Source organism: Toxorhynchites rutilus, chromosome 1 (assembly GCF_029784135.1).
Source record: "Toxorhynchites rutilus septentrionalis strain SRP chromosome 1, ASM2978413v1, whole genome shotgun sequence".
NCBI classification, from domain to species: domain Eukaryota; kingdom Metazoa; phylum Arthropoda; class Insecta; order Diptera; family Culicidae; genus Toxorhynchites; species Toxorhynchites rutilus.
The window spans coordinates 48,724,078-48,737,616 of record NC_073744.1 but is presented as its reverse complement, the minus strand read 5'-3'; the positions used below and the strand labels follow the sequence as shown (position 1 = coordinate 48,737,616).

General features: G+C 39.5%; 1 protein-coding gene across 4 annotated transcripts in view; it reads left to right on the top strand.

Moving 5' to 3' along the window:
- The window catches only part of LOC129763507 (mucin-2), a 135,260-nt gene extending 128,673 nt beyond the window's left edge, over positions 1-6,587 (top strand). For all 4 annotated transcript variants that reach the window (XM_055762645.1, XM_055762643.1, XM_055762642.1 and 1 more), the window contains 3 exons: positions 22-259; positions 3,726-5,133; positions 5,551-6,587. In XM_055762645.1, coding sequence (XP_055618620.1) covers positions 22-259; positions 3,726-5,133; positions 5,551-6,092 — 2,188 coding nt within the window. In that variant the 3' untranslated portion in view covers positions 6,093-6,587. The remainder of the gene's footprint in view (positions 1-21; positions 260-3,725; positions 5,134-5,550) is intronic.
- Positions 6,588-13,539: the final 6,952 nt, after the last annotated feature.

The following is a 13,539-nucleotide window of genomic DNA, read 5'->3' as shown; positions in this document are numbered from 1 at the left end:
CCTTCCCCCGCCGAATTGCAGGTTCGAACGACAAATCTCAGTGGATCAGGATGCATGCACCAGACCGGATACCGATACGCCCTTTGCCAACAAACAGGATGCGGTAAAACGACTTATTCGCTACCATTGTATGTACGAGGAGCGCAGCGAGGAAAACGAAGCCGAGGAGGAGTCGTTCGAAGGGATGGCACAACAGTATCCCACCATCTACCGAAATATGCTGAACAAGTATCAGAGCCTGCTGATGCAGGAGTCGATGGTGAGTTATTCTGTGCATTTTATCTGTACATTTTCATCTCATTTTGGCGATCATTAGTCCAGGGCTTGTTATTTTCGAAACTGGAAAATGAAAATGATTTTTTGCTTGTTCGTTTCACTTTAACCAGAGTCATTCTCGATTGATTCATTTTAGCATATCGCAGTGACGTAAAATCGGTATATTACGTCTTCCTAATTTGTGGTGGGATCAAGATTGTACAAATCTTTATAAAGAGAAATTGAATGCGTTCAAGGATTGGCGTAAATTTGGGTACCTGCGAACATTACGACAATTACATTTATCTGGAGCGTAAATTCAAGAACTTCGTTAAAGCCAGAAAGAGAGGCATCATTTTTTAATTGACTTTCATGAGAGATTTCTTTGAGCACTCTTTGAAGAGATGACAGACAAAAGAGCAACTCATTTAAATGAACGAGTTGAATATTCTGAAATGTAGACCTTTGACTTTGCCAAGAAGATATGTCTAGACTCAGACCCCGCTCCTCCTCCCTTCTTGGAGACAACACTTCTTCTCTTGCACTTCTGTCATGTAACAACTCGGCTCCGTGGGGGGTCTTCGTAGCCTAATTGGTTGCGCGTCCGCTACTAAGCGAACGACCATGAGCGCATAGCTCAGGGCCCCTCAACTGACCATCTTTGTGTGTTATTCATCGATAGAATAGGAATACTCTTACACCTGAAAATGGTAACAGTGTAATAAATAACAAAAGGTATCTTAAGATAAAAATGTACACGAATGAATTCTGCTCAGTTACAGCTGAATTGCTAAATGAGCCTAATAAAATAAACTGATGGGATAAAAAAAACTCGGCTCCGTGATCAGGTAGAATCAAATTCGACTTATTTAAAAGACTACCAGATAATGCGAAGAAACGTTTGTTAAAATTGGTCAGTGTTTTTCTTTAGCAGAACGTTGTTCCGCATGAGTGGCGACGGATTAAAGTTATAGCTATTCTGAAACCTGGTAAACCTGCGTCTGATTATAATTCTTATAGACCAGCAATATTCAACCCGCGGCCCGCGGGCCGCATTTGGCCCGGCAGGCTGTTCTGGTTGGCCCATCTGGTGTGTATGACGTTTGGAACTCATACACAAGATCTATAAATATTGGTGAAAGTCCGCGTCCCTCACTCAGTTAAAGCATTCATTAATTGGTCCTTGTCAGTGTTAGCAAATATTTGTACTAAAGAGTTTTCTATTTGTATTTTTTATAATATTTATTGTTCGCCGGTTGTAATTTCGTAGGTAGTACAGGCAAACCTTTTTTGGTGCGGTGGATAGGGACCGCACAAAAAATCGCACAAAAACAGGTTTTACTGTAATTATTTATATTGTACCTTTTTTTGAAAAGATGATAGGGTTTTTATGTCTTTTTAAGAAAGAACATTTGCATAGTTCTACCCACAGAGGCTTTTCCCTATTCATAAACACGGCTCATTGATGCTCAACGTTGTCGAGCCAGTTGAAAATAAATTCAGTCTAAAAACCAATCGGTATATTCTGTACACATACTGAAACATCCATTCTTCTGTGTTGTTGCCGTTTATTTTCAATTTGGAAAGCAGAAGTTTTTATTTATTTTTATTTTTTATTTGTTACCACCGGACAGCGGAGACAGTTGATATGATCATTGTTGTGTTATTTATAGCACAACAACCCGATGTTTCTAGCAGAGTAGAGCAGTTGTATGGATGAATCGGTCTTCACTCGGCCGTGGATGGATCTCCATCGCTGATGATTGTTATTCTATAACAACACAAAGATGGTCAATTGAGGGCCCTGAGTTTTGAACTAATGATCGATCGCTTAGTACGCGCTTAGAACGCGCAACCAATGTTCTAGTTTAGTAGTGCCTTAACTTAGAAAAGAGTTATAACATTCGTAAGCTTAAAATATTGTGGGGGAAAATTTTCGGCCGAATATCAGGTAATGGATAGTTTCAGCCAGGTATACAATTGCGACGAATCTAGTGTACTTTTAAAAACAATAAAACATCATATTAATTCATTAGGAGAAAAAAAGGGTAGCAGAAATCATTACTGACGAACCTGAATAATTTTCATATCGTGTTCCTATTTTTCTGATAATCCTAAACTGCCACTGATGATAATTGAAAGATTGAATAATCCTCTATGGTGGTTGAAAGATTTGTAACTTACAGTGTACTACCGAGGTTCTGTTGTTGCTTGAATGAACCGGCAACTATTTTGTGAATAGTTCCAAAACTAGGTTGTTCCGGAAGGTAATTTTTTAACAAAAAAAAAAAAAACTACACCCTAGAGCCGTTTTATGAATATGGTGGATAACTGCACAGCGACAAATTCAGAAACACTGAACAAGACACTAAAACGTTGAAAGATGTATTATTTTGGATTTTTTTAACTATTCCAGTCTTCGCACCTTGTTTTATCAACCCTAATCATCAAATCTTGAAAGCGTATATGTGGTATTTGGTCTTAGGGGGAATCTTGAATGAACACGACCCACCAGTGCCCTTCGTTTGCATAAACAGGCTCTTAGTGACACAGTTCTTCAGCGCTTTCTCGACGAACGGAGTTAGCTTCGCCATATCAATTTGTACCAGCGTGGACATGGTCTAACAACTGCACGATTATAGCTGAGTGGATTTGCGAGCTGGCACTCGTTTATATACAAATTTGTGTGATTCCAATAGTCTGTTTTCAAAGCAATTTTTATGCTATTGGGTCAATAAGTAACAAGTATATAACTCTTAGATATTTTATCCCTCGAATGAAGTGATTATCACACGACTTCGTTTCGTCGACAAAGAAATATGAACGTTCAAAACCTTCCACCTCAAACGTAACGCTCTCGTTTTCGAGACTTTGAACTTAACCCCAGTACAGAAATGAATGTGTGACCGAAACAAAATCGGACAGAAAATAACAGCAACAGAAATAACCGGACAGAAAAAAAGTGTAATGTCACAAGTTAGCTAGAAATATCACGGGTATAAATGCCTCACAGGACAAAGTGTAATTCTGATTATGATTTTTTTTCGTTTTTCGATATTTATTCTGAGGTCAATGTAATGGGGGCAAGGTCCCCATTTAACGAGGGTAAAGCATCGAAACGCCAAGATGTCACGATTCGATTGTCAGATTCGGCCGACGATCCACCGTCGGAAGCGACGGTCTCTCGCAAGCAAATCTGTGCTCCACTGAATGCCCGGTTAGTTTGAAACATAGGATTCAATTCTCTCAGTAAGGCTTTTAGTAAGGTCGACCGAGCTTCAGTGAGGGTTGCCATTATAAAATCTGTGTTTTTAGTCTCAAAAAATCTTTTTATCTTTGTTTTTTTCTCAGAAAATCTGTATTAAATTCATAAGTCCACTTCAAACTGTTACGTTACAGTTTGACAATTTTTAGAGCACAGTGCTATGACATTTTGGTATAGTAATTAATTTACCCTTTCTCTTCCACAGCACCACGTTCGCACTGCCGAGCTTATGATGGTGGATCGCATGCTCGTGTCGGATGTGAAGGAAGAAATTCTCCAGATGCAGTTGAAAATCAACGAATACCTCAATCCGTCGTCAGTCAGTGAGATGCACTACAGCATAGACTCCCAGCAGCGAACTCTGTATCATCACCATCAACAACAACAACATCCCCAGCAGCAATCTCACATTTCTGTGGAAGACAACAAAATCAAGAAAGAAGAGTTACCCTTCATGAATTCACCTTTGATGACGACACAACACCATTTGATGGACAACTCTTCCTGCACTGGGCAAACGAGTAGTTCGGATCCCATTAAGGATGAGAAAATAAAAACGGAAGAAATTTCTGCGGATTGTTTGCATGCGTATCGTCACCACAATATGCACGATACTTTTCCATCGAGATATCCACAGTCACAACACTCACAGATGTCGTCTAGGAGTAGCGGTAGTTCCGTTCGACCGTCTCCGGATATGTTTAAGAAAGAGATTGAAAGCTTCGATGATATTGAGAGTGAAATCACTCCCAGTTTCATAATGAAGAAATGTGATAGCGGGAAGACACAAATGGTGGCCACACAGGCGCAGCCTCCCCCACCTCCACCATCGTTGAACTATTTTAATCATGTAGATGAGGGCCACACCCACGGTCAATCCAATAAAATTGAAGAAGTGAAACCCAGCGAGCCTTACGACGAATGGTTGTGTATTCAAAAGGAGCTTAACTATCTAACTGACGAGCGCAGGGAACATCTGCCTAAGAACATGAAAAGTTCAGAGGAAGAGATCATCGAAAAACAACTGGACGATTTGTTCAATCCTTCCAGCTCGGAGAAGGACGATGGCGAGGTTAGTCGTGGTCAAGTTGATTCGCCGCTTACGGACTTCTTCAATGCGCAGCATCAAGGTTCCGGCGTGGGAAGTGTTGGTGGTTCGAGTGTGCCTTCGGATAAATCGGTAGAGAATCGACTGGAGGCGCTGTTTGGCGGGACACCTTTGCACAGCCGAAGCTCTGAAGATAACTCCCCACAGGCGGACGATGTGGTGAAGCAGGATGATCTGATTGAAAATCGTTTAGAAGCTTTATTTCAGGGTGGTGAGAGTGCGTTGGATAATGCAAGCTTCCTCCATAAAACGCACAACTTCGAGATGATTCAAGCCCAGATAAGCCAGAAGCGTCACTGGAGTTCTACGGAATGCGTGTGGGAGGAGGGAGAGATTTCAGGAGGAAAGAGACAGTGCTTGTCGGTAAGCAATAGAACTCAAGCTGAAGAGCATCGTTGGTTACTTGAGTGTACGCAAAGTCAGGGTCAGTCACTGTCCAATCATACGGCTGATGGAAGTCGTGGTCCACAGCAACAACAGCAGGGCATCAATGCGATCGTCACAGGTAATAATCACATTCTTGACGGTAATGGAGATGGTAATGGGCACATATCTAGCACTAACAATAGCACTAGCAGTAGTAATACTAACTCGAAACGCACTTCTTGGAATGGTGACATTCTTCTCGCTTCGACAACTGGCGATCTCGACATCCTCGACTCTAATCTCAGTCTTAGTCTGAATAATCTTAACAGCATGTGTGGGTCAGTTGGCATGATGGCCAACGAAGTTCCTTCCTCGCATCATGGATCGGTTTCGGGTCTTAAATCGTCCAAAAATTGCTTTCATTCGCCAGTTCTTGGCGGAGAAAACTGTGATGATACTAATCTAATTGGTCTCGGCACTGGTGGAGGTCTTAACAACAGTAGTCATTCTCACAGTCATGGCGGCAAGCTTAACTATCTTGATCGTGATTTTTTAGGACTGGACGGACCGAACGAAAGTTCGAAACATTCCCACCATTCGCACCAATCGTCCCAGGGGCCAAATGATTTGCAGCATCAGTTGAGCCATTTGAACTTCGAGGCTGGAGGTCCGCCCCCACTAAACTTTGAGGAAGATATCAGCCGACAGGTTCAGAATGCAATCGACTCCATTCTGAACCTTCAAAGCAATGAAGCGGACGCTGCTCTTCACTTCTCGCTGGACCAATCCTTCCTGGCGGATAGTCCACAGTCCATTCAACGACCTCCTTCGTCGAACAAACGGAAATTCCATCATATCAACCGAATCGACGACATCAGTGACTGTCTCGGTTCGACCATCGATGATACCAGTGACACTACGCTCAGCAGTCATCACCATCATAATCATCATCTGAACAACGTCCAACATAACCATCACTACCATCATCACCATCGGCACCAGTCAGACTCTGCCGGAGTAGGTTCGCCCATGACGGATGGCGGCGGGGGTGGTAGTGGTGGCGGCGATTCGCACGTCAAAACCATCATCAAATCCTGACAACTTTCGACAGTCGGAGGAGGATCACTAACGACGGCCTCCAATGGGTTGGTAGTAGTATCTGCTCCCTCGGGAGCGGCAACGGCACGCAGTGTAAGTGATAAAATAGAAAACAATCGGTACCAGCAAATAGGAGAGGTTGAGGGCAGAAACACAAATACGTCTAATATATATTTTGCTGTGCATTAATTTTAACCTATCGAAAGTGGGTTTCGAATGTCAAAAATCCGCGTTCAGAAACTGTTATATTCAATATCAAAGAATATTCCGAATTGGTTTCGTTATTGAACCAAAATACACGAGTTGATTGTTTTATGCTAAGTGTTGTTGGTATCAATGTATCAATGAACCCAGGAGCAAAAAAGCGTAACCTATAGAAATATGGTTTAAAAGGGTTAATTGGCGTGACGTTGAATTTTCTATTAGATAATTAACTTTTTAGGCATTTTGCATTTGACCTTTTTTTACCACAATAAAAAATAAATATATGAACAATTGGATAAATTTGATTTGTAACGCTTCCATTTACGTTCTTTGACCGGACGGCTAAGTCACAAAAACAATTGTGTTTATGTTGGAATTATTCACTCATTGTTTTGTTTTGGGATAATGTTTGGAACAAGACATGTTGAGAAAAATGAAAACGAAAGAACAAATTTTTGGGTGCTATCCTCAACGCTTACTTCATATTTTCTTTCCAAGCCACAACGGTTGCGCGTCCGCTTATGGCAGTTTATAGGCGAATGAACTGCAAAGTTTAAAGCTTTATAAAAAAAAGAAGTTCGCTTGCTAAGTTAACGACCGTGGTTTCAATCCCAGGTCTCTCAACTGAATGAACTTTGTACAGGGTTTTCCAACTTTAAATTCCGAAAGTAAATTGAAATAAAACACACTTAGAATGCGAATTTCGATGAAACTTTTATTTCAAATTAAAGTTTGGTTTATGCCATTATGTGTGAAATACAACATCATTCAAATGTCCACCTAGGGCTTCCTCGCACACCTTGATCCGGAACAGGTAATTTTCGATGACTTTTCGGCACATATGGGGCGGTATCTCGGTCATAACTCCACGAATGTTGTCTTTCAAATGTTCAAGAGTTTGCGGAGAGTTGGCATAGACACTGTCTTTCGCATAACCCCACAAAAAAAAGTCTAGCGGGTTCAAATCGCATGATCTGGACGGCCAATTGGCATCACCAAAACGCGAAATTATGCGTCCCTCAAATTTCGTTCGCAATATGGCCATGTTCGGTCGTGTTGTGTGGCACGTGGCGCCGTCCTGCTGAAAACACATGTTATCCGTATCCATATCTTCAATTTGTGGCAAAAAAAATCGGTTATCATGCGGCCATAGCGCTCACCATTCACAGTTACCGTCTCGCCGTCCTCATTTTCAAAGAAGTACGGCCCGATGACTCCACCGGACCATAATGCGCACCAAACAGTGACTTTTGGCGGATGCAATGGCCTCTCAACAATCACGTGTGGATTTTCTGAGCCCCATATACGGAAATTTTGAGTGTTCACATAGCCACCGAGCACGTAATGTGCCTCATCACTGAAGAAAATCTGATGCGAAAATTCAGCATTTTGCTGCTGTTGTTCGTTCACCCAATCGACGTATGCCCGACGCATTCCATGGTCACCACGCTCTAATTTTTGTACCAGTTGGACTTTATATGGATGTAGGTGCAAGTCCAAATGCAAAATTCGCCACAATGATGTGTTTGACAAGCCCAATTGCTGAGCACGCCGTGGAATCGAAACATTCGGGTCATCCTCCACACTGGCAGCAACAGCAGCAATATTTTCGGCCGAACGCACATTACGATGATGCACAGGTTTCACAATATCCGCTACGGATCCAGTTTGTTCGAATTTACGCACTACATTAGCGATTGTGTGCTCTGTAGGCCGTCCATGACGACCAAAATCCGTCCGTAATGCTCGAAAAACATTTGCCGGTTTTTCATCATTTTTATAGTATAATTTAACACACAACGTGTTAATTGTGCGATGCTAAAACGATCCATATTGTAAAATGGCAGACATTCAACTAACGATATGACGCTTTGGTTGACAGCTATGTCAAACGGTTGTCAGCGCAGGGCTGTATACTTTCGCAAGCCCGAAATGGAAAACCCTGTAGTTTAAATCCTCTATAGACTAATACAACAGTTTTGCAAAAAAAGGGGTATCTTAGGTATGACTGTCTAAACGAAAAAAAAATATAGCAAAGGATTTCAAATTAGAATATTTTTTTAGTGTATAGACACATATTTCGAACGTTTTTCCGAGCTCTGAACAAATAAAACAATGAATATTTTTTCTATCAATTATTTCATTATTTGTTTCTTTACCTTTTAACAGAACAGAAACTTATATTTAAAATCAGAAGAGTTAAAAGCTGGGGAAGAGAGGGGTCTAGAAAAAGTTATGCCATAGCGTACATGATTCCAGCCATTCTGGTTAAGGCTGGTTTGGAGCTCTAGTAAACAACGTATAAAGCAACTTTTGAGTTTTCAGTGGAAATTTCTTTCGGGTTGCTTCGTGAACAACTGTATATTCGAATGTAATACACGAATCGATCCAATTTTTGACTTCATCAAAATTGGAGAAGTGCTGGTCAATCAGGCCATGTTGCATCGATCGAAAAAAGTAGTAATCGGACGGAGCAATATCTGGAGAATACGGCGGGTGGGATAGGACCTCCCATTTCAGCGTTTCCAAGTATGTTTTGACCAGTTTCGCGACATGCGGCCGAGCATTGTCGTGCTGAAAAATAACTTTATCGTATCTTTGCTGGTATTGTGACCGTTTTTTTCTTCAGTGCACGCCTCAAACGCATCAACTGTCGTCGGAAGAGGTCCCCCGTTATGGTTTCATTCGGTTTTAGCAGCTCATAGTACACCACACCCAGCTGATCCCACCAAATAGACAGCATAACCTTCTGGCCGTGAATATTCCGCGCGGCCGTCGATGTTGACGCATGGCCGGGGTATTCATGCGTTGTCCGACGTTTAGAATTGTCGTAATGGACCCACTCTTCATCGCCAGTAACGATTCTATGCGATTCTTTGCGATTTATACCGTTGGAGCAGTTGTTCGGACGTGAAAAAACGGCGTTCGACGTCTTGTGGCTCAGACTCAATGTCCTATCTTTCGGATCATTTCCATTGCTTTTAAACGATCGGATATGGTTTGTTGACCTACTCCAAGTGTATCTGCAAGTTTTTGTTGCGTTTGTGACGGATCTTGATCGAATAAAGCCTCCAATTATTCATCTTCAAACTTTTTTGGCGGTCCGGAACGTTCTTCGTCTTCCAAGTCAATATTACCACTTTTAAACCGTGCAAACCACGTCTGACACGTTCGCTCATTTGGAGCATTGTCACCTTAAACTTCCACCTAAAAACGATGACTTTCGTCAGCTTTTTCTTTCATATTAAAGTAATAAAGTAATACTCACCGCAAAAACACTCTCGTTGGTACGAAATTCGACATATTCGAAGTGTCAAAAAACTATGTTGTTTACGCTTCAATTTTTTGACATATACAGAAAAAGACGCGCAATGACAGTAGCTTTCTAACGAATGTCTGGAAATTTGATTCACTGGAATAATAATCAAGTTACGCCATCTGTTGTAAAACCGAAGAAATTTACCGGTACACCTAATACTTGTTCTTGGTGGCGCTACTATTACAATGCAGATGGCAATTTAATGGAAGGAGGATGGAGAACAACGGGACACATGGTGTTAAAAAATTGAAAAATTGAATTCTTCTGCTCGCAGCATTTCATGCATACGGCACCCATGTAAATGTTGTTCCGTTTGAAGCCAAATGTGCTGATGCTTCAATTCCTGGGTTATTTCATCGCGTTTTTCGATGAACGAACTTATGGATCGGCTAATTAAAGAGCGGCTTCCATCAATGGATCGTCACGATCACGCATCCTTTTTTTGTCATGTATGAGTAATCACTGCTGGTAGACGCAGCGTCATTATTGTGCAGATCCGACACTGCAGATGAGCTCGGGCGAGGAATTACAATATCATAACCTCCCCATGACAGTCTGGCGTAGAGTGGAAGCAACGTTTTCTTCCAAAAACGCCACTTCACACAACTCTCCCACTTTTGGTGATTCCTCTTGTTCATCGTAACCTTCTTCTGGGACTGCATCACCACTTTTAGTCTTCGATGAATTTTTAGCTTTCTGTAGCAGGTAACGATGCGTGTCTTCAACTTTGTTCCAAACATTTTAGCGTCAGCAGCTGAAAATTAATAATTTCAATTTCAGCAGAAAGCAAATGTTTGATATTATTATGCAGACATCCCATGCCAAACCGATATACAGGGTAATCTCGATACAACGTACATTTTACTTTCAAAATTGTACGTTGTATCGAATTGTACGTTTTATCGAAGCATGATAAAGAACTTAGAAACGCAACTTATATTACTTTATTGTGTTGCTGTTTGATTAAATACAACTAGAAGACGAAGCCAAACTTTCTCATGATGTTTCCCTTTGTATTGTTGATTAAAGTCTGATTCATTTAGAATTCGAAATCACAAAACAGTTGTATTTCGGGATTGGTTTAAGATACAAAACAAGCTTTAAATACAGATAATTTATTGTTCTTTTAGAAAAAAAAAATTCAAAAATTTATTCCTTTGGACTTTGAAAATGTGTACGTTATATTATATCGAGTGACGTTATTCCGAGGGTATGTAATATCGAAGTTCCCCTGTGGTGGTTCTCAGATATTCGTGAAAAGGTGTATATTTGTTTTTTATCATAAAATATTAGATCCATATTTTTTTTAGATATTCTCATTGGAGTGCTCATTTCCATTTTAGGGTGAACCGAAAAATTCATTTTTCGTAATTTTTTTTCCAAAAATGACTTTTTGTTTTCGAAAATGACTTTTTTTTTCGAAAATTCATATTTTTCCAAGTACTGGACCGATTCAGATGATCGACATATCAATTTAAAGACAATTGATTGGTTTTTCTTAGAAAAGTATAGCACTTACAAAAATTTTGATTTTGTTATCGTAATTACTGATTGTATTTGTTTTTTGTTGTTTTCATGGCTTTGGACTAAAGAGCGTTATATTTTTCTATATTTTTTCTTGAAAGCTGATGTTTCAAGAAAAAATCTAAGGTCATATCCAAAATTCAAAGATGTAATTTTGTTCGTTTTTCAGTTATAATCTTCCAAAGTCAACCGATCATTTTCTGTCTTTTCTTCCAAAAATGCCTTTTTCAAAAAAAAAAAGACAGGTGACCGACACATAAAATTGAAGCCAATAATTGTTTTCTTCCGAAATTGGAAATTGGATTCTAATCGCATATATCTTATATAAAAAATACTCAGTTTTCAAGAAAATATATAAAAAAGCGCCATCTAGTCTAAAGCCATGAAAACAACGAACAACGAATACAATCAATATTTACGAAAACAAAATTCAAATTTTTGACAGGCGTAATATTTTTCCAAAAAATACAAAGTAAATGGCTTTGATTTGATAGATCGATCATCTGATCGGTCCAGTAGTTCAAAAGTTATGAATTTTCATAATAGTCATTTTTGGGTCAAAGGCGAAAAAATGAATTTTTCGGACCACCCTAAAATGGAAATGGGCACCCTAATAAAAAAATTTAAAAAATACGGGCCTAATATTTTGCAATAAAGAACAAATCTACCATTTTCACGAAAATTTTAGAACCACTGTATCGGTTTGATATGGAATGGCTGTATAAGAAAACATACTTGATATATTCATCGCTTTTGCGATATTTTCCCAAGCTGCATTACATTTTGATAAATTCCTGTACAATTTATCTTTTTTATCCCACAGGCAGGAATATCTTTGGACTTGTCTAGCAACTTCCTTTGTTTGTTCTTCCAGCATAATATTTTTATTGTACTTTGCTGGAGAAACCTTATATACGGAGCCGTTTTCCGTTTGGACGATTTCTTCCAATTCAATCTCCATTTCTTGGATAAAAATATCGTCACAAAAAGCATTCACAATTCACTATCAAAGTACAACAACAATAGCAGTTCACGATGAAAGAATTTTCAGAATGCCTCAAACCATTCGGACGTAAAGGCTGCTTTAGAGCTCTCGTGAATGTCAACGCGAACACACACACACACTGTTTTGTTAATAATTCATCGACCAATATATAAACGCGAGGAAAACATCTTGAAACGATAGAAAGAAACATTTTCCTGTTGGGTATTAATAAAAATGGATTAATCCAATATTAAAAAAAAAATTAGTAAAAAATTTTTTTTTTGACGCTCGGTCGTCCCGATTTTCGGTGAGTTTTCGGTTTTTAAAAAACTCTAATTTTAACGTCTGCGACACTAGTAAATGAAGTCCGATTTTGCTAATACTTTACATTGGGTATATTATCATGCAAATCAACATTACGCAGCAATTTCCGAACGAAAAATTGAGATAACTATTTTTATTGGCACCCGAAACCATACGTTTTGCTTCGTATTCCGAAGTCTAAGAATGTCGATTTTTGATACATTTTTTTTTTCGTTATAACAGTAGATCTCGACGTTTCATGCAATTTTAAGACATTTGGCATCAATTTTTTTTCAAAAACCCCGATTTTTCGATTTTCTAAAAACACAAACTTTGACCGCTTTGCACCTCTCTCTCTTAAATCCGATTGGGCTGGTATTCTGCATAGGGTGTTTTTTCGAGATAGTGAACATTTTTTATGAGGTAACTTTTTGAAATTTTAGGGTCGATTTTTCCCATACATTCATTGGCACCCTAATATGCAAATATTTCAAATTTGACATGCAGGTCGCTAATCAAGACAGTAGTCTCACTGTTTGTGGAATAATTTTTTACACCATTTCCAATAGACAAAATATGTATCACTTTCAATCAGTCTACATAAATATTGCGCTTTGTCCTTCCTCACAACACCCACTTCCCGTTTGAGAAATTGTTGAGCGAAAATCGTTTGTGCGAGAGTGGAGCGGAAAAGAATTGTCTTTCTCAAGATTCATTGTAAGTCATCATAAGTTCTCGAAAAATGTAATCTTACTTTGATCGCACTTGATCGAAAAAAAAATACACAAAAGAATGTATTTGATCGCAATATTTGATAAACTCTTTCGCTTCGAAGCAGTTTTGAGTTCTGAAAAAAAAAACCGAATTTGATTTGCTGAAAACACAACAAAATCTCTCGTGTTATGCGTGATGTGTGGTGTCAGAGAGTCAGTCAGGCGAATGACCCTAAACTCACTTTTGACGAACACCGTTCTGCGCAGATAACCGAAGCAGGCTGGCCACTCATTCGGGAAAGGTGGGAAATGCGAGAAAAAGTCGGGAATCAATCCATCGGGAAAAATGCGGAAAAAAATCGAGAACTGCTTCACTATGTCGGGATTTTTTTGCTCAGT